Source organism: Sphaerodactylus townsendi, linkage group LG07 (genome assembly GCF_021028975.2).
Source record: "Sphaerodactylus townsendi isolate TG3544 linkage group LG07, MPM_Stown_v2.3, whole genome shotgun sequence".
NCBI classification, from domain to species: Eukaryota; Metazoa; Chordata; class Lepidosauria; order Squamata; family Sphaerodactylidae; genus Sphaerodactylus; species Sphaerodactylus townsendi.
In genome coordinates this window covers 86,763,987-86,789,454 of record NC_059431.1, presented here as the reverse complement: position 1 = coordinate 86,789,454, position 25,468 = coordinate 86,763,987, and the positions used below count along the sequence as shown (strand labels likewise).

Sequence of the window (25,468 nt, the reverse complement as noted above, 5' to 3'; positions counted from 1 at the left end):
TTAAACTCTACTTAAGATTGCAGTGTGAGTCCTGCTAACAAGCTCAAGGGACCACATTGGAAGCAATTAGTGATTGAGCACCACAGCACTTATAGAAGAGAAGTAGCAAAGATGACAGAAATGTTCCAACTTGCTTATGAAATGCAAGACATTAAAGAAGCTTCCCAGATAGCCCATAGTAGCATCTTAACCATATATCCCTTTGCTCTCTCCTGGATAGAATAGGTCATACTATCACCTCATGAATGATTTCATATTTTTCTTGGTTGGATTTTAATTTTATATTTTGTTAGTCTGGAAAGGTGCCACAGGACTCCAATTCATTTTAGTAGCACTTAGTGACACTTCTAGCCACCATTTTTCTATTGTAAGTCCTGCTTATGTATCTCCTGATTTCCATGTTCCCCTTTGAGAACTTCTCTTCTCTGCAGGGGCACCTATTTAAACATCAGTAATGTCTGGTGTTATCTATAGGCATGAAAACTGAACTTAGAAGGGAAGAAGGTGGTGTCGCTTTCATTTCTCACAGAACCTGAAAAAAAATGCACCGTCTAGAAGCACTCCAATATCCAGGTCACCAACCAAAACATGACACCAGAACAAACAGAGATAAACTGGTACTCATTTCAAACTTCTCATGTTTGGAAATGCCAGTTCACTTTTTTCTTCTTCTCTGCACAGCCAAGTAATTCAGAGGCTGGAAATTAAGAAACGCTTTGTAAAGGCACTTGGCAAAAAACTGCAACACTCTAATTCTTCTGCAGCTTTGTGGCGCTTTCCTAGATCACCCCCTTCAGACTCACAGACTGCTTTGCTCTTTGTCCATGACCTTTCTCCCCTCCATTCAGTCCTGCAGCTTCAACTGCCACTTGGACATCATGGGCTCAACAGAACCAAAATGGAGTGTCTCATGTTTCTGCCCAAGTCTTTCTCTTCTCTTTTTTAATGTACACTGTTCACTTCCCTTGACACAGTCATCATCCATGATATAGAGTAGGCACAAAAATCTTGATGTCATCCTTAATTCTCCTTGCTATTTTATTTCCCACTCGCAGCCTGCTGCCAAGCCATGTCAGTTTGTTGTCGCCCTCAGGCAGAGGCGGAGCGAGGGGGAACTGTGCCCCCTCCACGGTCCTCTGCTGCTCCGCCCGGGGTGTTGCACCCCAACCGGTCCGGTTGGTGCTACACCACTGCCCTCAGGTCCCTGGCTTGCTCAACATGTCAGCCTTTTCTCCCTTGCCATTTCTTCTCACCTGGAACTGACTCCCACCATGCCTGTATGAAGCCTCTTCTCTCACATTCTTCAAATCAGTTCTTAATAACTATTTTTCCTGTGCTCAGCAGCTTAGGCTCATTTTTCCAAGACGTGTCCTTAAACGAAACGGCCGCAGAGCGGTAAAAACGCCACGCCCCCAGGGCGCTGTTCGAAGATTATGGCATGCCGCTGCTGCAACGCAGCAGCGGGCGACCTGGTAATGCTTCCCTCCCCAGAGGCGGCGTCAGGGCAGCCCTAAACAACAAACCCTTAAATGGTTGTTGTTGGGGATGAAAGCTAGGCGGCCTAATGAGGACATCGTCGAGTAGAACGGAGCGGAGGGCATGAAGAGAAGGCGTCGTCGCGGAGTCCGCCTCTCTCCTGCGGGCGGCTCCTCCATCATTCGTCCTGCTTCGCCCGCGTAGCGTGCGAGCGGGCTTGCGCCCCCATGCCACCAGCACTCTTGGCGGCGTGGGGGCGCAAGGAGGCCGTGCGGAAACGGCCTTTGATTCTTTTTCCTACTGAAACTACCTAAGCAGATTATCTAGTTTCAACAGATACAATAGCTCTGTTTTTCCTCTCTAATGGCTCCTCCCTCAGGTTACATTTTAGATTGCAGACTCCTTGGGGCATGAGCCCAAAGTCTTGTGCACTATAAAGCACCATACACAATTGATGGTGCTATACAATGAATAAAACCTGGAAGGCAATGATGTTTCTACAGGAATTTTCACAGCCAGGTTGTATATCAAGCATAATGGATAAACCACACACACCAACTGTGATAGATGTATAAAGAAACTTCAGGGTTTGAGCCCTGAAGTCCTGCTCGTGTGCACAAAATAACAGTTTGCCTTGCTGTTGCCTCCAATTTCATAGCAGCTTTATTAATTAAATAAGATGGTTCTGACATGGCACCTTCAATCTGACTAATGCTAGAAATACACACCCAGAAGTTGCCCACGGTTTATTTCAATGCTTTTGATCTGCCTTTCCCTTATATCAGAGAACTCAAAGCAGATTACATCAAATAGCACATGATACGGGACAATCTTCCAGCTTGATGTCAGGGAATGGTTGATTTCACTACAAACTATACACCTCCCTACTTTGATCATGTGAGGAAGCAGTAGCCCAGACCATTCAAAAATAAAACTATTCAAGGAAGCATAACTGCTATTAATAACTCAAATGAAAAATCCTTGGGGGAGATAGAGAGAGAGATATGCCATACATATTGTCACACATGCATCTAAAGAAACAAGCAACTGCTTAACCTAACTGAAGAGGCTACCTACGGTAAATTGCTAGTCGATCGTTCTTGTTTTTCTCTAGAGAGTTCCTGTATCTATGAAAAATGCAAACGTATCTATCCAATAGTACAGGTCATGAGAAGTGAAGCCATTTCACAACAGATGGGCTTCTTGCCCATTACGGATGAAGGAACTCATCAAGTTGCAAAGAAGACAAAGCCCAGAAAAATGTGTAGCGCTGAGGATGAGGAATGCATGCCAATTTTCACACATGCTCCAGGTCATCTACACAGCACAGAGAAAAAGAAATAAAAACAAACAAAAACTCTGGTCTTGTGCTGCACTGTTCAGGTTCAGGGCAAAAGGAATAGCTTCTAATTCATCTAGTCTGAAACTCAGACAGGGCTTACATTCACGGCTAGGTGAGCAAGAAACTACTGATCTATTATCAGAGCACAGCAGAGCACTAGCTCTCACCTGCAAATGTGTCTCTTAGATATGGAGGTGCTTTACCTGAGTCTACTCCAAACAGAGCCCATTCATGAGTGTATGTGGGCTGTTCTTAGGAGAGAGGGAGAATGTGAAAAGGTGACTTGGTAGATGGGGAAAAGAAAGAGGTGCCAGGGAAGTGGAGATAAACCTTAAACTAGCTGTCTATGAACCTTTTCGAGACCGAGTGCCCAAATTGCAACCCAAAACCCACTTATTTATCACAAAGCGCCAACACGGCAATTGTAACCTGAATACTGAGGTTTTAGTTTAGAAAAAACGGTTGGCTCTGAGGCGTGCGTTACTCGGGAGTAAGCTTGGTGGTAGTTGGTGGCTTTGCTTTGAAGCAACTGTGCAACTCTTCCAATGGATCACGACCCTAGGAGGGTTTACTCAGAAGCAAGCCCCATTGCCAGCAACCGAGCTTACTCCCAGATAAAGGATTGTGCTTTAGTTCTTCGCATGAAAATCAGTGGGGTTTAACAGTGCTTAACAAGTTACCTACACTGCTAGGTGTAGGTCTTAGGTTTAATGCTAATAGGTCTTAGGTTTAATGCTAATAATCGAGCCCAGTGGCCCAGGCCAGCCTAGATGTGTGGGGGGCGCACTCTGTTCGCGCGTGCCCACGAAGAGGGCTTTGAGTGCCTCCTCTGGCACCCATGCCATAGGTTCGCCACCACTGGTCTATGAGAAAGAAGGTTTTTATAGGCAAGGGAGGAACATCTGGGGTGCGAGGAATGGATACTAGGAGAATGGACACAGGTGGGAGCAGGTTGGAGAAGAGAGACTCACAGTGGGGGACTATAGTTTGAAAAATCCAGGCTCACCTGGAGAGAAGGAGAGACAGAAAGTGACACACCAGAGTCAGAGCCATGGGAAACAAGAGAGATTCAAAACATATATTGCCTGTCCCTGAAACATGAGCATGGCTAGTTGACATGCTAGTGAGGTTGCTCTGGGGCGGGAAATGGGCCAGTCTCAAATTAGTCTATTGAGTATATTAATTTTCATGCTTTCTGGGATTTGAGATAGCTGTGTAGAATAGTGAATGATAGGAGGTAATTCAATCTTTGCACACCATTCAATTGATGTGATGGTTAGAAATTATTTTGGAAGTATGTCTGAGTGTGCTGAAATGTTGGTTAATGCCTCACAAGATCAGTTATCCTAATAATCTGTTTTTACAATGATCCCCAGAGCAGGGGTCTGCAACCTGTGGCTCTCCAGATGTTCATGGACTACAACTCCCATCAGCCCCTGACAGCATGGCCATGCTGTCAGGGGCTGATGGGAGTTGTAGTCCATGAACATCTGGAGAGCCACAGGTTGCAGACCCCTGCCCTAGAGTCACATGACCCTGACGGGCTCCTGCAAATCCTGACAGCCTCCTCATGAGACAGCATAGCATTCAGTTTTATTTGCTTGACCACATTTCCTTGGCCCTCCTGCAGCCTTGGCAGGTTATGGTTTCACGGTTAACAACTTTGTTGGATCCATCATGACTTGCACATTCCTCTTGTGCAATAGTATCTTACATTAGTGGAAGAGTCCTCATGCCAGAGGACAATGACATTGCCCACAGACAAAAAAAAAGGAGGGTCCAACTCAAACTGACAAGTACAGATGGATTCTAAATAAATATACGATTTTTCAAAGTACATTAATACACTGAAGAAATAAATGCACAAGAAGTTGTCCTGAAATTGCCAAGAATTATGTACTGAATTCCTTTCTGGCACCAAAGAAGTCCTTGAGTAAAGGATCAGCTTATAAAACATCATTAGTTTTACCAAACAAAAACAGGAAATTGAAAAGAACATACAGATCTCCTTCATAACTTTTTAATGATTTGCTTCTGTTATATGATTTTTGGATAGATTTTTACACTGGTTATGTCTAATGGCTTAGGGGTTTTTTAATTGTACATTGCTTTCAGTACTGTGATTTGTAATTGCAAGCTGCCTTGAGCAAGGACTCCGAAGTAGTATTGAAATATTCTCAATAAATACATTCATGATCAATGTCCAGAACCCCATAAGGGAAAGGATTTCACTGGTTGTGGTGGGTTTTCCGGGCTGTGTGGCCGTGGTCTGGTGGATCTTATTCCTAAAGTTTCACCTGCATCTGTGGCTGGCATCTTCAGAGGTGTATCACAGAGGGAAGTCTGTTACACACTGTGTCCAGTGAGAAGAGACTATTTTAGAGGGGTATCAATTGTCATGTCCCCAGATGGGGAACCAATCAGTAAGTGTTTGGGTGGAACTTGCTATGCAAAGGTGTGGTTGATAGTATAGTATTGCAGGTGGGGTATAGTATTGCAGGCGGGGTTCAACCTCACCTTTGCATAGCAAGTTCCACCCAAACACTTACTGATTGGTTTCCCATCTGGGGACATGATGACAATGCATATCCCTAAAACATTCCCTTCTCACTGGATACAGTGTGTAACAGACTTTTCTCTGTGGTACACCTCTGAAGATGGCAGCCACAGATGTAGGCGGAACGTTAGGAACAAGTTCCACAAGACCACAATCACACAGCCTGGAAAACCCACCAGAACCAGCTGAATCCAACCATGAAAGCCTTCAACAATACAGAAAGGATTTTAGTTTCCCTTCTGTGAATATGCCTAGGGTATGAAATTCTGCAGGAAAATTGGAAGTGTCCCTTTGGGCCAATTTCTTAATATCAGAACCCAGTACTGCCATCTCCCTACAGCAACATTATCAACAAGAAGCTTAGTCTTATGATTCATATAGGACATCAACTCATCAGAAGAATGTGCAAGCATTGATTAATACACTACAGTATATTCACAGATCAGAGAATTTGAATAATCCGAATCTGAATAATTACACTGGGCATTGTAAAATTGTATGTCTAGGCAAAACTTTTCAGCTGTAACTTGAATTCCTGTTACTTTACATTTTGTATTGTATATTTTCACCATTTCCATACTCATACATATGTTGCCTTCCAAGCACCACAATAGAGGAAGAACAAGCAGGCAATATTGGCAGGTCCTTCATATGAAGGATCATATTTTAGGTATGTTATTAAAAAGGATGCCACAGAAATGGCAGGACTTTCATCAGAGCAAAGCTGATATTTTGAAATACTCAACAAGAGGGAAGCACTTAATAGGAACATTGCCTGTACTTTCATGATTTCCTGCCATTTTCTGGATAATGATAAATTACACTACTTGACACCTATTAGCCAACTAAAGCAAGAATATCACTATAACTAATTTTAATGGGATCTAAACCAGTGCTACCAACCTGGTAGACCCATGGGCACTACTGCACCTGCCAATGTGTGGCCACTCTCCTCCCCAAAGCTTCTAAAATACAACGCAAACAGCTTTTCTCAAGCTCACTGAAGAACAAGGGTACTTTGGGACAGCCTAGAAAGCAACATCCTTGTGTCTGTAGAGAACTCACATTCAGAAACAACAACCTTCTTCCATAAGAAATGCTCAGTTTGTGACCTCCCATTTCATAATTAGCCCCCCCCCCCCTGTATTGTGAAGGTGCCCACAAACTGTTCTCACAATTCCAAAAATGACCTCAGGATCTTCAGCATGACAACTTTGCACAGGTCCACAGGGGCATCTACAGGAATCAACCTGCAAACTGGCAAAATCAACATCTACCAATACATATATGCCTTCTCTGCTGTGGCTCCCACCTTATGGCATTGCCTGCCCACCAAGGTCAAGTAAAGCTCTGGCTTTCCAGAAACTATGCAAACTGAGCTATTCAATGTCATTTTGGTATTGCTTAATGGGTCATGGGCATATTTATGCTATGTTTCAGTTTTTTCTGGTGGTTCCAGACTTCTACAATCTTAATGCACTCTTTATTGAATGTCCCATTCTGTACAGATTCACTACGTGTAATCCTCCTTGAGCCCCTGTGAGAAAGGCAGACTATAAATAACAAAAATTAAAGATAAATAAAATAAATAAAGACTGGGAATCTTCAGAAGTCACATGGAAAGTTTTAGGATAACACTGAACAACTTTAGTTTAAGTATATTCACTGCTGGTATATAAACATTCAGGGAATCAGCTAGCCTGTGTGGGGTTCTCCCTTGTTTGAGTGACCTTGGAGAGGAAGAAAACATCAAGTTTGGAAAAGCAATGTGGCCAAGACACTTTGTGTAGGGTGCAGCAGAGTTCCAGTTCTTATCATCTGCCCTTGCAGAAGAATTTTCATCCACTGCATTGGTCTGGAAAAATTGTGGGAAAAGATAGTAAGATGTTCTAATTCAGACAAATGTCGCAATCCATTTTAGAAGAATGCATCACATTACCATTCTGTGGGAAACACCAGTGTGGGAAACAGCTGCATGTGCATAGAATTTGTTTTTAAAGGTCAGCATATGACTGCCTCTTTCGGCTAAGGAAAGTTGTATTTCCTATAGCGATCATAACATGCAGGGTTTCATTTGTTCCCATAGTGTAGTAGTTAACCCAGATAACAAGACATTTCTCGGCATTCTAGAATGGGGTTATCACATTATAAAGTAGGAAAACAGGGAAACAAGGTACCTGTCAGTAAAGTGACACTGTAGGAAACAGGTATAATGCTCTACAGCCAAGACGTTATGGACTTCTGTAATTGTTTTAAAAGCCAAATTATATGTTAGGTCTCAAAACTAAAAACGACCAAGAATGAACAGTTGCAGAGAGCTGTCCGTAGTGCTGATCTGCTTAGTCAATGTTGATGCATGAACTCAGCAGTATGCAACCACAGGTTTTCATTCTTCTCCATGAGCCAGCTGTTGCAGAGCAGCTGAATTTGGATGGGGAATTTTAGGCAACGCATTCATGTTGAAAAATGATGGGTTCATATAACTGAAGGTCCATATGATTTTCACAACAATGTGTTGAATATATTTTACTGGTTGATGGGACAAGTCTACATTCTGCCTAACTCTTCCCAGTGTCTCTTTTTCAAAATGTAAGTATTTTCCTACTTCACATTTTAGTGGAACTGAATGTGTCATTCACCAGAAGGCTGTCTAGGCCCCTCCCACTAAATGGTTTAAACATGATAAAGGTACTGAACACAGACAAATTACACTATTTTGACATGATATTTACTGAATTGTACAATGATCACTATGATGTTAAGGTTTGTTTTGAAAAAACGGAAATTGGATCCTCCAGCAAAAACCAGTTTTGCACAAATAATCTGTCATTATGCAGTGGGGTCTTGGACTCAAGCTCATAAACAAAGCTGACCACTTGTAACTAGGAGTTTGTCATTAATGTAGGATATAATTAGAAACAGTATTTTAGAACTAGCAGCAGTGGAGTTCTCCATGACTAGCAGAGTCACTTGAGCAAAAACAATGACTGTTCTGAACTGTATGTTGTCAGTTTCATGAAAGTCAACTGAGCTCTATAGGGTCAGAATAAGCTAGAGAGGATCATGTAAAATTATATGTTCTTGGGAGTTGGAAAGTGCTGGGTTTCAAAGGCAGCATTTTTGGCAGTTACTTTGAATCAATATATCAAAGCTGGAGACAATCTTTGCAAAAACTTAGGAGCTGAAAAGCAGTTCTATTTGACAGTTAATTGGATTGTGACCATGTACAGAAATCTTCAGCTGAGAACCAGCGGTTTGGGAGCCACATGGCTCTGAGCCCAAATTCCTCCTCTTAGTAAACGCTTAGAGGATACAGCAGTTTGATGCCTTTAAGCTTAGTATGAATTTTCCCAAGCAAGACAGGCCAAAGAGTAGTATTTTCATCTTCTATGGAATATTTCGCTAAGAGAAGTCTGTCTGATCCTTCTGCTATTGCTCAGGTAGGCAACAAGCAACTGGTGAAATAAACATTTGGAAGCTAATAGCAAGAGTATTTGGTAGAGGGGGTAGCACATTTGCTCTCAAGTATGGTTTATTGTGGATTATTTGCACACAGATTGTGTCCATTGCTTTATCTTGCATACTTTGGAAGCTCTGGTGCATTTTTAGAATGTGTATTAGTTTTTCAACGACAACTACAACTGAGCTTGAGTAAATGTTTCAAAGCTAGCACATAAAATTTTGAAATATTCAAAGCTAGTCTTCAGCCTGAGGCAGCCTAAGACAACTTTGCAATGTCTTAACAGATCTAAATTTACAACCTTCAAGGAGGATCATCATCTCCCTTCAACAGCCTCAGTTTGGGAGGTTTGCCATAATCCAGTTAAATGTTTGTGAAGAGGGACAGTTGCAGGTGGCCATACTGCCATTTTAAGGCTTAATACCATTAGAAACAATACATTTTGAGAACTCACTGTCTGCTTTGTCTAAGAATAATGAATTAATGTTGCTGGCTGGAAGCACTTAATAAATAATCATACTCAGAGGTGTGGAAACAAAGCATGTGCAGCAGTAATTCCACTGATTGCTACACTGTAAGGGCATGAACCAGTAAGGGAAAACTGTAAGGGCATGTAGCAAAAAGAGACAGGGGACCACGAGAGACCTGCATGCCCATAGGAAGGCCTTAATTAGATTTCAAAATTCAAAGTCCGTCTCCAGCTGCTTTGGGGAGTGGGGAGGCAGGTCACTCTGAATGGCAGAGAATACAACAAACAAATAAAAAGATGAAACATACTGAAGTTGGAAGTCAGAAGACAGAAGAAAGCAAAGGCATGGGGTTAATTTAAGGTTGGTATGGGCAAGAAAAAACACATTGTGAAATAGATATACAAAATACAAACATGAATAAGGATTAAATTATCATTTTTCAGGCAGGGATGGCAGCCTTGGGAGAAACTGTGAGCCAGCAATTTCTATATGTGACTTCAGCTTAAAAAAATAAATGAAGATAGCTGCTGGGACATCTAAAAATATCCCTCAAACACCAAAGGGCAGATTCTGCAGCAAAGCCACTTCATAGCTGGGTTAACCTGCTGCAAATAGGATTGTCAAAATGGATAATGGTGTCTGTAGAGAGTGGCAAAGAGCCAGCAAACGCCGTATTCATCCCTTTCAATTCTTCTGCAAGAGGAAAAGGAGAACAGGAAATAGGAGACAAATTCTCTAAAGCACTTCTACCATCTGCATGCTGACCAACATTATTTGTCTTTATTTATATGACTACTGCAAGGTTCTGCAAGCTGGAAGGCAGGTCCTGACTGTGCTTGAGAGCTGGTCGAATTATACATCCATCTAATTTAGAGAAAGTTAAGCTGCAGGTGAATTTGGGCTCAGTTTGAAGTGCTGGCTATTATATACAAAGCCCTTTATGGTTTTGGGCTCACATAGCCGTGAGATCATCTCTCCCCCATGCTCCAACACAAAAGCTTTGCTCATTCAAGCAGGGTCTTCTGCAGGTGCCAATCTGCAAATGGGAAAAAAAAAACTGCTCACGTGCCTGCCTTCTCTATTGTGGCCCCAACCTTGTGGAATGGCCTACCTGAGGGGGTCAGGAAGGTTCCCACTCTCCTGGCTTTCCACTAAATAAGCAAAATGTAATTATTCAAGAGGACTTTTCTATGCACGCAACAGGATACCACTGTACAAAAGTTACTTGGATGAATTAATTGGGACTGTGAGTTGGAATCTACTGGGTAATTTTGAATCATTTAATGTATCATGTTAACAAAAAGTAGTTCCTTCTTTCATTTCTGTTTTTAGACTTCCAGTTGGTTCTACAACCCAAATCCTATTTCTTTGTTTACTGAATGTCCCATCTTGTTGATTGTATTGTATTGACTCACTTTGTGTCATCTGCCTTGAGTCCAAGTAAGAAAGGCGGACTATAAATAATATAAATTTGAAAGTTCCAACTCATGCCAAATGACAGTAATTTCAAGGAAGAGAAACACAGAGTGCTTACAAGATTAGCAACTCTTCTTAGTAAGAGTCTCATACATTCGCAATTGTCACATGTGTTTACAGGTAATGGAGTAGTTCTTTAAAGCCTTCTTTAGTGCTTGCAACAAGGGTCTCATACATTCTCAAGTTGTCACATGTGTTTACAGGTAAAGGAGTGGTTCTTTAAAGCCTTCTTTAGTGCTTGCAACAAAAACACAGTGTTTAGAGATTGGAGTGGGAATCTGTCTTCACAACAGTTCCTGTAAGATAGCTAGGCTGAGAGGCAGCCACATCTCAGTCTCAGCTAGTGAGCTTCCAAGGCAAAGTGGGGCTCCGAGCCCTGGTCAACCTTAGCCTACCACATTCTAACCATACAAGCAGTGTTTCTTTGCAATGTGAAAACACTGAGATATAGGAATAACAGTTACTGTGCATGAGTAGGACAGGATCCTGTACTTCACATTAAAAATTCTAGTTCATCCATCATGTCAAGAAGGGTAAGGGAAATGCAAAGTACAGTACAATGTTGTGCCTTCCTTAAACACCAAGGCCCATTTCAAATTGTTGTTCTAAACTGGATGTTATCTGTTATTGGCCCAATTCCAAATAAAGCAATACAGGGATGGGCATGTCATACAGCTCATATCAATCCATCTATCAGCCATCTCTGAAGAGCTCTGAAATGCTTGTAGCTATTTGAAACAGTGTTGTGCTTTCCCCTAACACCTTTTTTTGCAGCATGTTCCTCCATGACTTAAAAAATGTCCTAAGATTAATGCTATAGTGCTGTAGCACTAGACCACAACAGCAGTTCAATGCATCTGAACATTGGTGATATAGCAATTCAGTGCTATTGCACCAGCATTCAGATGCATTAGATTGCTATGATGGTCTAGCGCTACAACACTAATCTTATATATTTTTTAATCTGAAAAAGAACACACTGTAAAAAAGGATGGGAAAATGAGTGGTCCTTTCAGAAGCCTTCCAGACATTTAAAAAAGAAAACAACATTGATGCAGAAGCACAAAGAAAAGCTGAAAATGGAAGAAAGCAGTTTGCATAAAAATCAACTGAGCTTGACACAAGCAGCTTTGTCTGAAAAAGTGGGGAAAAAATCCATTGGCAGTCAGGAGGCAAAATGGTTGTATCTGAAATGACAGAAAAATCTGTTAGCCATCAGCCGCTAAAATGGATTATAAGGGCAACTCACTGGAATGACCTCAACCATATTTTCTTAAAGGGCAGGAGAGAACTGCAAATCTAACATCTGACTGAGACACTGGAATACTTGGAAGCAAGGAGAGTTCTGGAGCGATCAGCACAACTGAATCTGCAATAATTGCAGCTCTCCCAAAGCTTTCTTTCCCTCCTTTTTCAAAATGTGAATGACAACTCTCTCTCTCTGCACCCTCAGCCAAAGACAGAAGGATTCCAAAAGGCACAAAAGATTCCTATTCATAAAATCAGAGGGTAAAGATAGCCAAATGGTGTTAAGCCATGCGTAAGAGGTATCAAAGTTCTAACTACAGGCTCATTCATACCTCCAGGTTGTTATCAAATGACACAGATTCATTAATTCATTGACAGTCAGTGTAACATACTTAAACCATACTTAAACATCCAATATATTATCATGAAGGAACATTTAGTAATTAGCATCTTGCAACAAACCCTGTGAAGTCAGACTGGCCAAGTATATCCAAAGTTTGTTTGGAATGAAACAGTACCTGGTCTTGCTCTCTCTATGGCTGATTCCGCATGGGCCAAAAACAGTGGTGTGAAAATGGTGTGAAAACAGTATATACCCTTTTACACCATTTTAAACCCTTTTACACCATTTTCACACCATTTTCACACTGCTGTTTTTGGCCCATGCGGAATCAGCCCATGTGCTTCACTTCACATGGCTTTTGGAGCCACATAGTGATATCTGTGTATAAACTCATAGGCTCAAGCTGCACAATCCACATGCTGTCACAGATTTACTCTTCAACACGTGGAGATGGGATGCACTACAGGAGTGAGACCAGCCAGCAAAGTCTCAATATGCTCACACATATATTCTCAGCTTCTAAAAGGGGCTAAAGCACTTCAGAAATACCCACAACTGAGGAGACTTTGTAGATAACAGTCTCACACAATGATTAACAGCATCATTTATAGAAAACTGATGACAAAATGGAATGCTTCATTAGAACAGCAGGTCAGTAACTACATGATACCAAGGCCAAAATTCTCAGGACACTGTCATGGATGTAAATACCACTGAGGAACATGGGACTAACAAAAAAGCAATCTCCTCCTCTGTTTAATTCCAATAGTCTCCCTTTTGTTGTTGTTAGGATGAGGGAGCTGCTCCCATGCATTCTTTGTCAGTTACTGTTGGTACATATATCCTCCTGCCTATAGTTAACTGAGCAGGACAATGATGTCATGCCTGCAAGATACATGGTAGGGTCCCTGTATTTTGATACCACAGCAGTCTTATTGTTTGTTTCGGTGTAATTGTGGTCCAGTGGTGCCATCTCCCAGAACCTGGTCATTGAGCTTCATTCCTTAAGCCTGCCAGTCAGATACGTCCTGCCATGAACTAAAACCAAAGGATAAGAAATTGAAGAACTGTTGTGTCATTTTGACCTGTGAAAGGAAATAGTTTTTTGTACGCATTTGGAGGATTTATTGAATCAACCACAGCAGGTACATTCTAACAAGCTCATCACTCGGCCTTCTGAAGCTTTTGTAAACTATTTTGTCCCGTGTTAAAAAATTCTGAGGCAGTACCTATACAAGTACATTCCTGAAGAAATTCTCATCTTAGGTACGTGTTTCTCTCGATTCCCTTAGCGAGCAGTTTCGAGTGGGTCTATTCAGAGGGAACTCTTTGGCTTCTTTCTCAAGTCTCCCTAAAACAAGAAAACTTATTTTGACTCCTCATTACTTTTTCCTTCTTATTCACAGCTTTTGGGCTTTCCCCACTTAATTCCAACCAAACCCAGGAAATAAAACATGCAGTGCACACCTTTCCTGGATGTCAAGATAAACTGAGTGGCTGGACAGTTGTCAGAATTTCCTTCTGCTGGAGATTTTAAAGGAGGACACCACATGAACACAGCCACCAAGAATAGCTCTGGTGTTAGGAAACACTGCCTTGCATTTGGGACAGATCCACCATTGGGCAACTCCCCTGCTGCCCAATTTGACCCCATTCTGCAGCCCACCTGCTGAGAGGGAACTGTGGAGTGGCAAGCTCCAGGATCGCACATAGGCACAAGCTGCTGTGTGGTTTTCTTGCCACATGCGGATGGTAGGTGCCCAGTGACAGCCCCTGGGCTGGGCATACCATTGAATGGCTCCATCCCCTGTAAGGAATTCCTCGGAACAGGGGAGGGGGGCTTGCAAGCATAGCACTCCTCCACCATCCTAATGCCCAAACAACCTCAAGAGATGAGTGACTTGCCCAGTTCCCACCTCAGGCCTATGGGCTGATTCCACCCCACCCCACCCCACCTGTAGCCAGTCTGGGCTGCCAGCCCCCGCCTCCTCTCCCCCAAGACACATGCTGCTAGCTTGAAGCTGGCAAAAGTCTTCTCTGTTGGCTCTGGGGCTGCAAATGTGGCCCCAGGTAAAATTGTGACTAATGATGCAGACCTCTACTGGTTGTGTTTGTGTTGATGGGAGCTGGCAGCCAAAAATGCTGAATATGCAAAGTGCATCCTGGCAGCCTGGAGTCAATCACACACTTTGGTCTGAGCCATTCGAAGGAGACTAGATGCAGGGGCAGAATGAGAACCAAGGATTAGCAGACAGGAATAGGAAGTGACAGAAACAAAGTCACAGACTTACTGCCAGTCAAGAGAGAACAAGTGGGCCCCTGGAGTGTGACAATGGATGGATGGTGAGGTTTGAGGACCATCGTTACACTGATTGGGAGCTCCTGGTTCCAGCTTCAGCAGGAGTGGAAGTAAATGAAGAATCAAGACTCTAGTTTTTGGGAGAATAAGATAGAAGCTCACGAGAATTTTGCACTAGTCAGAGTGACCATGTATGCCTGTATGCACTCATCCCACAGAGTTACACCCCTTCCTTCTGAATGCTGTTTCCCAGGTTGAGTTATTTAAAGTTCAACCCTATGCAGTGTTACTCCACCTTGAGCCCACTGAAATTGCTGGCTTTAGACTGGAGTAAGTCTGCACAGGATTGCACTGTCAGGGAGCAGTCCTAAAGAGATCTTCTTACAAGTTCTGAGTAAGCCCAGTGGAGCTGACCCATGGAAAAGGGTCCTTAGAACTACAGCTTTAGTTTCCTTTATTCATCTTATCCTTTATAATCTGCTTGTGGGGTTTTTTAAAAAGAAAACTTCACTTCTAAAATTACAGCATCTCTATATACATTCAGCTTCTCTTTAGTTGTTTATCCATGTACGTTAGTAGTTGGGGAGCTATTAAAGGTATGCCCAGCTCAGGAGCTACATTGGGATTTCTTTCTAAACAGCTACAAAAAGATAGCATTGCAAGTTAAGTATTCAGTACTTGGCACTGAATATTCACCTCACACACCAGATTTATGAAAACTTGATAATACAGAAACCACTGGTACCAACTGGCAAAAATAAGTATAAATATGAAGGAGAGCAGCTTAAGGATTTCAGTGTCTGGGTATATTTTTGTGGAAGGCATATGGACCTAAAATAGTTTCAGATTAGGAATTTAATTTGGCAGGCAGTTTGCTCATGATTAAACCTGAAGCAATTGAGGACAATGGATCAGGGAACAACACACAACCAAAGAATAGTGGCATTTATTCCAAGGAAATGTGGTATTCGTTTTAAAAAGTTAAGGTATTACATGTACTTTGTTATTGCATTTGTTGGTTGTAATGATTATGTTATTCATTTTACTTTCTTAGTCATTGTTCATTGCACAACTGTTAATATATACTGCTGGTACTAGGCTGTTGTCAAAAGTATGAGCTACAGAAGTCCATGGTTCAACTTCATCTCAGCCAAGAGTATACCAAGGGGCCATAAGATAGCCACTGAACCTTGACTCCACTCCCATCTAACACTGGCCAACCTTACTGGGCTGTTGTACAAAGTACTACAGATATAGGTAAAGCACTCTAGTAAAGTACTATAAAAGTGACACCAATTATTGTATCCCTTTTCTGCTATGCATGTAGTCATATCTGAAACTTCCCCAACATGAAGAATGCTAGGAATCATAAACAGCCTCATTTTTCAATTAAGACATCAATATCTTAAATATTAAATCAGGAGTCTGATTCATTCAGTTTGCATGCCAGAGATTAGAACAGTTATGCAAATGCATGCGAAAATCTCTCTTCACAAAAAACCCACATCTGTTCTCATACTTTGTTCTTAACTGTGGCTACTTCTGTGTGGTGGCACAAAGCGGGCACTCAAGTGCATACTAATGGCTTCTCTCATTCTTCTATGTAAAACAAGGAAAGGATTCTTTCAAGATGTTCTTCAGAGGATGTGTGAAAAAGGGCCAGCGCAGCTTCCCTTCTATTGATCTTTCCATTGCATAGCATCATGTATATTTTAAGACAAGACCTCTCATATTAAAGCACTCATCCCCTAATGAAACCAATCTTAAGTTCTGGTTCACAAAGGCAGTAGAATGAGGCAGCAAAGCCCTGCCATTGTGGATTGAGTTGCCAACCTCCAGGTAAAACCTGGAGTCCTCTCAGAATTGCAGGAGATCTCCAGACAACAAAGAACAGTTCTCTGGATAAATTAGCTGTTTTAGAAAGTGTACACTTTTTTGAAGACATTGTAGAGTTATCTTTTATACATGAGTAATTTCTTTCAGTTCTGTTACACAAAATATACATTGTGTCTTTTTTTTGCAAATAAAAAGATGCCTAGGTACACAATTTCCTTCACAGCAGAAACATCCATGAAGGAATGTGTGTTATTTGCAGAGTAGCAAGTGAAAGAATCTACTAGGTCTTTATCTGGACTCCTAAATGTTTTATCAAGTCCTGGCCTCTGAGGAGGTCCAAATGGGAAACATTCGCAGGAGCTGATCAGCTGGAATTCATATTCAGCCTTGGCAATATCAGATTAGAAGAAGAAGAGTTTGGATTTATATCCCCCCTTTCCTATAGGAGACCCAAAGGGGCTTACAATCTCCTTGCCCTTCCCCCCTCACAACAAACACCCGGTTAGGTAGGTGGGGCTGAGAGAACTCCGAAAAGCTGTGACTAGCCCAAGGTCACCCAGCTGGCATGTGTGGGAGTGCACAGGCTAATCTGAATTCCCCAGATAAGCCTCCACAGCTCAAGCGGCAGAGCAGGGAATCAAGCCCGGTTCCTCCAGATTAGAATGCACCTTCTCTTAACCACTACGCCACTGCTGATTAGGATCAAACATGGAATGGTGGAGCAAAAAGTAGTGGTTTCTCCTTACCGGTTTATGTAGGACGTTGAATGCTATAGTATAGGCCAACCTCATCAGAATCAAAGTAGTACTTGGATGGGAGAGCACCAAAGAAGACTTTGCAGAGGAAACTACCTCTCCTTAATCCTATGGGGTCACCATTAGTCGGCTGCAACTTGATAGCACTTTATACTCATTAAGGTTTATGTTCACTATTCACATTCATTCTACTTTATCAATTCATTGCTATTTGGAAGTGATCCATATCTACATGTACTCTTTTGACTCTGCCGATTTCTATATGAGTCATCTGCCCTGGATTCATTGCTGTTGGAAAGCAAGTTTCCCCCCTGCTTTCCTAAAGCATAATGGTACATTCATGAATGTCTAGGGTTTCCCAGTTTTTCTCCAATATTTCTTCCACCAGCTTTGCTGCAGTCTTGAAGGAAATTGCAGCAAAGCCTGGATGGCTGCTGTGTAGGTAGGAAGGTTTGGAATACTCAATTTTCTGGCTTCTCTCTGAAACAGCTCCTACTCCTCCACCTCACACCATTCATCTGACTGAATCTTCCTCCCTCCAAGGAGCTCTGGCGGCATGGGATAGTGGTTAGAGTATCAGACTAAGATCCAGGAGAACCAGGTTCCACTCTGCCATGAAAGCTCATTGGGTGACCCTAGGCTAGTTACAAGTTCTCAGCCTAACTCACCTCACAAGGGCTGTTGTGAAGATAAAATGAAGGATACTGTAAACCACTTTGGATTCCCACTAGAGAGAAATGCAGGATAGATAAGACAAAGTTGTTTTCCCAGGCCTATGGTTGAGACAGCAACGGTATTCCATCTAGCAGGCCTTCTTCTTCCCCTTGTTTATTTTTGTTTAGTATAGCATAGTGAACTTGTCTTTGTTTTTAACTGTTAGTGTTTTAACACCTTCTAGGTGTCTTGTTATAGACATTATAGACTGTAGTGGTATTTATTGTTGATTTTATTATTCTATGTTGGAAGCCCTCCTGAACCCACAAGGGGAAAGGAAGCCTATAAGTAGAATAAAAAAAAAGAAATGAAAATGTGGTTCACCCTGCGGGTAACACTTTCATGAATCAGATGATCGGCTCTCTTTTTTTTCCATGGGCATTATGCAACTATTCCCTTTTAATTTTGATGTTGGTTCCTAGTGGAACCAGATGTAGCAAACAGAAAAAAAATCTGGGGTTTACTGACTATTCAGAACATTCATAGCAATTGCTTTGTAGAAGGCATAGCTTTACTAGTCATACCAATACTGACTAGATAGGGTTGCTATCCCTACCCAATTTCCATACCTGTAGGAAACTCTATGAACTGATCTTCAGGATTTTGAACATATTGGAAACATGTTGTTCTGAAATGAAGGGTAGTTGACAAGCTTCCAATGGGTGCTAAAGGGTTAAGCTTTAAACAGGGGATTGTAGAACAAAAGCACAGCTAGACAAAATAAATCCTGATTCCAAGATATCTCTGAGATCATTAAAATAAAATTGGTAGTCTACCTCAACTCCAGCCTTCCAGCTGGTTCTGCCCCATTGCTTTCCTCTGGCAAATCACAGCATGAAATCACATCTCTATGTGAACAGTGAGATGGGAGCCCTTTGATGTGAACCAATTATTTTTGCCAAGTTAAATATTGCAATAAATCCCCAAATCTGCAGGGAACAAGCAAACAATAAGCTTCTGACCATGGTTAGAAGGTTAAGTTTGGTTACAGTAAATTATAAAATTAAGTCACATGTCCAAATAGTAACATGGTCCTTATCAGAAAAACCTGTGAGATTGTGATGAAGGCACACATTTCATTTTGTACAATCATGCAATGTATTTTATAACACTCACATAATAGATCACAGTTTTGTAGGGAGAGTTGGCTAGGTTTTCAAGACATCTGCCCTAATGTTTTGCATTTAAAGATTAAACCCAGGGTAGACAGAATAATTAAACATTAGGTAACAGCGTTTCTGCTTCTGATAAATGAAAAGTGAGCACAAAATTAAATAAAAAGAGCCTTTGGATTGCTCTAAATGCTAGCCGATAGCTTTTTATAGCAAAACCAAACAGAAAGGCATTTGGCAAGCAAAAAATTCCTAAATTTACAGTGCACAGAGTTATACCCTTCTAAACACATTGACTTCAATGGCCTTAGAGAACAACTCTGATTAGGATTGCACTGTTGAAGTCAGTTTTCCGTGACAGTTTCTATTGTTTAACATAAAGAGAGTAAAAAGACCTTTGGTAACACTTACAAAGACTATCATAAGAAGCAAGTGTCACAGCTCTACTCATATGAGTAGGATTGGAACCTCAATATGCTACAGGGACTTGTACATTTACTGGCACTACTTCTCTGAGAAGAGCCTCAGAGAGAGGTAGCTAAACATCACTTGTGCATCTAGCAAGTAAAGAGAACATCACTTGTGCTTCTAGCAAGTAAAGTGAACCCCTCCTATACCAGATTAAAGATTCAGTAAGCACAGTGTTTAAGAGAAACAGATGGACCATCAAAGGAAGTAGAAGTGATTGTTCATCAGATGGTTATTAATTAACATTTGACAAAATATATCTCAAAATTCCCAAGCTAGTGATTTGCAAGGCAAAAGGGAGGTTGCTTATTGAGATCAACATCTCTAGGATCTGCAGTGTGACCAAAAATAATCATTGTTTATTGGATGCCTCAGCCTTCATCAAGGACAACTGGAGGGTCACATTAAGTTAACAGATAGGATAACAAAATAGTATCCAACAATGATTTCTTCATTACAACAATAACAGGAAGAATTGAAGATTAATGAATACTAAGGTTGTCTTACTAGAGCCGTGGTGGCGAACCTTTGGCACTCCAGATGTTTTGGACTACAATTCCCATCAGCCCCTGCCAGCATGGCCAATTGAAGGGGCTGATGGGAATTGTAGTCCAAAACATCTGGAGTGCCAAAGGTTCGCCACCACTGTACTAGAGTGTACTATTTCCTAATTGTTATAGTCTTTTATTTGCCAATTTTATTGTTCCCTTATGCCTTGTTTCCTTTTATGCTCTTATCCCATGCCCCTTATGTTCCCATACCTTTTTGTGTTCCAAATTTTCTTCTGCCAGTAGATTTTTAAAAGATATATATTTACAGTTTTAATATTCTTTTATCTTTTTAATTGTAAGTGCCCTATTTACTTCATAGAGTACAATGGCCATAATAAAGATTGAGTGATTGTATCCAACAGAGATTTCTTTATAACAACAAACAGACAGACTTGAAGATGGCAGCAAATCAGAAGACAATACTGAGAAGGGGATGAGTTGTTTCCTTAGCTCTGTCTACGTGTTTCCTAGATCCAGGAATTACCAAAAGAAAAGAAAGGGGAATGATTCAATTTCACTAATGAAGCTTCTGGAAGCCTTTATCAGCTAGCTATGTCATTGCACAGATCAATTCATATTTCTCTCTCCCCACAAATCTGTATTATCTTGGAGGATAGAACCTAGGGAAGGGGGAGTTTGGGGAGGGGGGGACCACAGAGTCCACTGTCCAAAGCAGCCACTTCCTTCATGAGAGCTGATTTCTGCAGTCTGGAGATCAGCTGCAGTCCAGGAGATCTCCAGACCTCTCTTAGAGGTTCAAAATGCTACCTCCAATCAGCCTTTTACTAACATGCCCAAAAGGCCTCTAACACAGTCAATGGTCTCACAACCTTAGTTGCCTGCTCAGAGCTCAGCAACTGTCCAAGATAGTGACAAAGGCCATGTCACACAGAAACATGCCAAGTCTATTCTCCACAGAAAAGTGCAATTAATGCCCATCTCTGGCAAATGCATCTGCACGAAGCCCATGCTATCCTTCTCCCTTTCGTTGCATATACTGTTTACATTCTAAAGGGCACACCTAAAGATGCAGACAGGAAGAGTCAGACAGGAAGAACAATGAAGCACAGCCGCCATACTGAAACTGGACCTGACATGTTTAATCCAGAGTTTCACATAGAATACAAGAGTATGTATAGCCTCTCTTTACCTCATGCGGCAGACGGATCAAACAGGCTTTGTATGTGTCCGTCTTGTCGGATTATGTTAACTAGAAGCAAGAATAAGTTAAAGAGGGAAGCAGAGGACAATGAGTCACAAAACTAATTTCCTACACTGAAAACTTTCAGTGCAACTCTCCAGTAAATCATATTTGGAAGTCAGCAGTTTTATTTTTTCACTCACTTTTGAGAATTGTTCTTTTCAATGTCACATTCTTTTTTAAATAATAAAAACCCTAAATTGAATTCTGAGTTGTATAAACTAAATGTGGTTTTAAAAATAACTTTGATCTGTGCAACTGCATTTAAAAATAACTATGTGTTCACACATAGAAATATGCATTAAATTCACTGATTAGTTAGGAAACTAGAAACATAGACAGTTAATTTCCACCTACTTAATAAAGCCACCACAAAGGCTTTGTGAAGGTAAGTCTATACCATGCGCATACACACAGAGAGAGACAGAGAGAGAGTATAAGGACACAGTATGCTTTGGGAAACCTCCCTTCCCCCCCCCCCCCAGCACCACCACACACATGCAAGAGGAAGCATGTGATTTGCACTAACTAAAAGTCATCCAAATTTTGAAATTGATCTAATGGAATATGCAAGTGTAGCTATTAGAAATGATTGATCAAAGCCAAAAACAATGTCACTGGATTATTGATCTAACATTCTCTGTTAAGAAGTCCTTTCCTATTTAAAGAAAGACTTCAGTGACTCCTGTGAGATTTAAAGACTTCTAGTTAACAACAGTGGACTTCTTTCCACCATGTTTTAATCATGAATGTGCCTAACCAGAGACAAAATTATCCAAACTTCCCTTTCCTTCCTTCTATAGCAGATTTAACCATAAGATCGGTTAATGCGTTTAAAGCCTGACAGGACTAAAGTGATAACATGAGACGATAAGGACGCTGACACATTGCCCTGTCATGACTGTTACTGAACATGCTGTATTGGTGAGTGCGAAATAATTGTTACGATACCATGTCATGCTGCCCAAGGAAAGCAATTGCCAAAGCTCACTTGGAAACAATTAGTTAAAGTTCATCTCTAATTAAATGTATTGATGATAGCATAATGGGAATAAGATTTGAGGGCAAGCATCAATTGAGTTACACTATTAGATCAGGGGGGAGGACTGAGATTCCTACAGTGTATGATGATGCACTGGTCCAAAGCAAGCCACCAAACCACATTCTTTCCTGCAAGAAGATTCACACTGTTTTAAGTGGCGTGAAGGCCCTTAATGAGAAACATTATGTAATAGATGGTATGTGTTAGACAAGCACTGCGGTCCCACAGAGATTTCCCTTTCATTGGGATCCCCTATAAACTGAACTAGAACCTAGCTCTAATACTGCAGTACAAAAAAAACCCCAACTTTTAAAATCAGGCATTAAACTAATTCACGCTTTATGTTCCATAACAACACATTTGTGCACATTGGGCAGCATTTTTCACCATCACTAGTCACAAACATGGCAATCTGAAAATCAAACCATCAAAACACTGCAGGTTTAGATTCTTCGATGACATTTTTAGAGCATGTCGCGTCAAATTGCAGCACTAGGACATTCTCCTGAGACACGTTCAACCGACTAATGTTTGTTCTACACAGAAACAGTTCTAGAAATGGTAGCTAGCCGGGCCTTAAAGTAGCCATCATGCAGCCCCCTAAAAACCACACCATAACCTTTGCTGAGATTTCTTAGCCAAATACCTATATACACATTAAATTTTTACACTCTATTCCACACTGGGACTTAAAAGCCCAGTATTTGACACAGCTTTACAATGAGGTTCGGCAAAGTTTTCTCAAAGAGTAACTAATGTCCTGGGAGCTCAAGTAATTGAAAGCCTTCTGGAGGGAAAGATGGTGGTAGCAGAGATGGGGGAAGGGAGAGACCGTGCACAAAATTAGGGCCAGTGTCATTACGCCATAGAGCAGCTTGTCAGATCAAAGCTCAGAAACTCCATCACTGCAAGCCTGCAAGGTCATTGGAGGAGGACTTTTACATAATCATCGTCCCATTCCGAAATTCAACCGGGAGGGATGGAAACAGTACAATTGATCGGCAACCCTCAACTCTCCCCACACACGCGCACGCCCGTTGCAATCTCAGCCTGTCCTCTGTACTTGGTACTCGTCCCCCGCCCTTCCGCCAAGGGCTGCAGCAGCGGGGGATGAACAGCTCCAAATCCTCCCATGCAGTGGCTAAAGTGCTCCAATGCGGGGGTGGCGTGCGGAGGAGGGAGAGGAAGATCTGGCGTCTCCTGCGAACCATCCGGGACTGTAATTTGGATGCATGCTAATGTGATTGCTCCAAATAAATAGAATAAGAACACTGAGACCGGGAAGAGGGTGGTCCTGCGCGCTTCCCCCTTCCGCCTCCTCACCGGAGAGCACAGTGTTGAATACATGAGCGGCTTGATATTGCAGACCTATCCAATCAAGCGCTACCCTAAGACCCATATGCCAGACAGCAGAGCCGGAATAATAGTATTCTGCATTCCAAGCCCTGATGGTCAGAAGCGCGGAACTGAAAGGATGCAATTCCAGCCGCCCGAAGCTGGGAGTCCCCGTGGATCCCCTCCCGAGAGACCCGCACTAGCCAACTTCAACCGAGCGCCAGCAGCCTGGACACAGCGCCCCCTAGAGGCCCCCCCCGCGCGGCTCCCTGCACCGCCAGCCCAGGGGAGAAACGCCAGTGGGGCTCAGGGGTGGACCGCGCGCTCCCATTCAGCCACCAGGCGCGCGCCGTTTTAAGCTCAGCACCCCTCCGCGGTCAGGGGCTTCATGCAACCCCCCTGCGGTGCCCTTACCTGAGTGGCCTTGTGGAACTGTTTCTTCAAGCCCGCCACCGACATTTCTGCTGGCTGGTCCCGGGAGCTCCGAGGTGAGATGGCAGGAACACTTGCAAGGGGGATTACGCGGCTCGACTCTCTCTTGCCTGCCTCCTTGTTCCCCCTCCTGCTTGCACAGGTTCTCAGATGCCAGGCTATGGTGCAGAAACACCCTGACGTCAGATCCAGGGAGCCCGGCCCCTTAAAGGGAACGCTCTCCGTCGCCTGTGCTCCCAGCGCTAGGAGAGCATATTGCGCTGTGTATGGTTCCCTGTTGTTAATGGTGCTTTTAGGGCTAACGAACCAGGCAGAGTGTTTAAAAAGCCATCCTAAGCGGAGATGCACCTTTCTGGATTTATCGAAGTGAATGGTCTTTGAAGGGTTGAAGTTCCTGCTGCTCAGGGATCGTCTCAGAAGGACGTCTCACTGATTTCAGTGGAACTTACTCCCAAGTTTGTTTAGGATTGCCCACTGACTTTGTGAACCACTGATTCCAGTATCAGTTCTAAAAGAAACTCACTGAACGATTTACTATTATGATAGTCTAAGGATGCAGATCCCCTCAGAGACTGACTATAGGAGTGGGCTCTTGGTATGTTAAAAGGAATAATGAACTTGTGGAATAATGAACTTGTGCACCAATGATGTGTTTATATGCTGTTTATTGAGCAGCCCTTTGGTCCTTCCAAGTCAGTATCATCTACTCTGACTACAGTTTTCTTCAAAGTGAACACTTCAGACCCCCAGGGCACTCAGTTAAGAGCATGCTGGGAACTCCAAAAGGCAGCGGAGAGGACAGACAATAACTTACCTCACAGCAAATTGCGTTCAATCCCAATATTCACTGAGGAATTTTTAAAAAGTAATCTGGCTGCAGTGGTTCTTCTGTGTTTTCTGGTAGAGGCCACCTGCCACCGGGGTCTTTCAAATCTGGAAATCTGATGCTAGGAATTGAACTTGGGACTTTTTGCATGCAAGACCATATCCACCGAGCCTTGATTGTATGATCAAGACTGAGCTGTTCTTGTCTCTTTTTTGCTCAAAGAAATAGGCCACTTGGGATACCCTTTGGTCCTACACCAATACATCTGACAGGCCAAGTCAATTAATCTCATAGGGAAACAAATTCACTGTGTGATGTATTCTTGAGGAGGTGTGCACAAGAGTACAGTCTGACTTGGATTGTTGTTTTCAAGATATCTAAATGGTATTGGTTATCTTTGTGGAGTCAACTATATGCCATTGATCAATCTATCTGGTTTAGTGGATGTGAACAATGAAATTATGGATTTCAGCTTAGGGCAACTAGGTTTTGTTGGAGATTTTTCTAAGATCACAAAAAAAATCT

General features: G+C 42.2%; 1 protein-coding gene across 2 annotated transcripts in view; it reads right to left on the bottom strand.

Moving 5' to 3' along the window:
- The window catches only part of SH3GL2 (SH3 domain containing GRB2 like 2, endophilin A1), a 121,836-nt gene extending 97,536 nt beyond the window's left edge, over positions 1-24,300 (bottom strand). For both annotated transcript variants that reach the window (XM_048503619.1, XM_048503620.1), the window contains exon 1: positions 24,100-24,300. In XM_048503619.1, the coding sequence (XP_048359576.1) occupies positions 24,100-24,144 (45 nt within the window). In that variant the 5' untranslated portion in view covers positions 24,145-24,300. The remainder of the gene's footprint in view (positions 1-24,099) is intronic.
- Between the last annotated feature and the right edge of the window lie 1,168 nt (positions 24,301-25,468).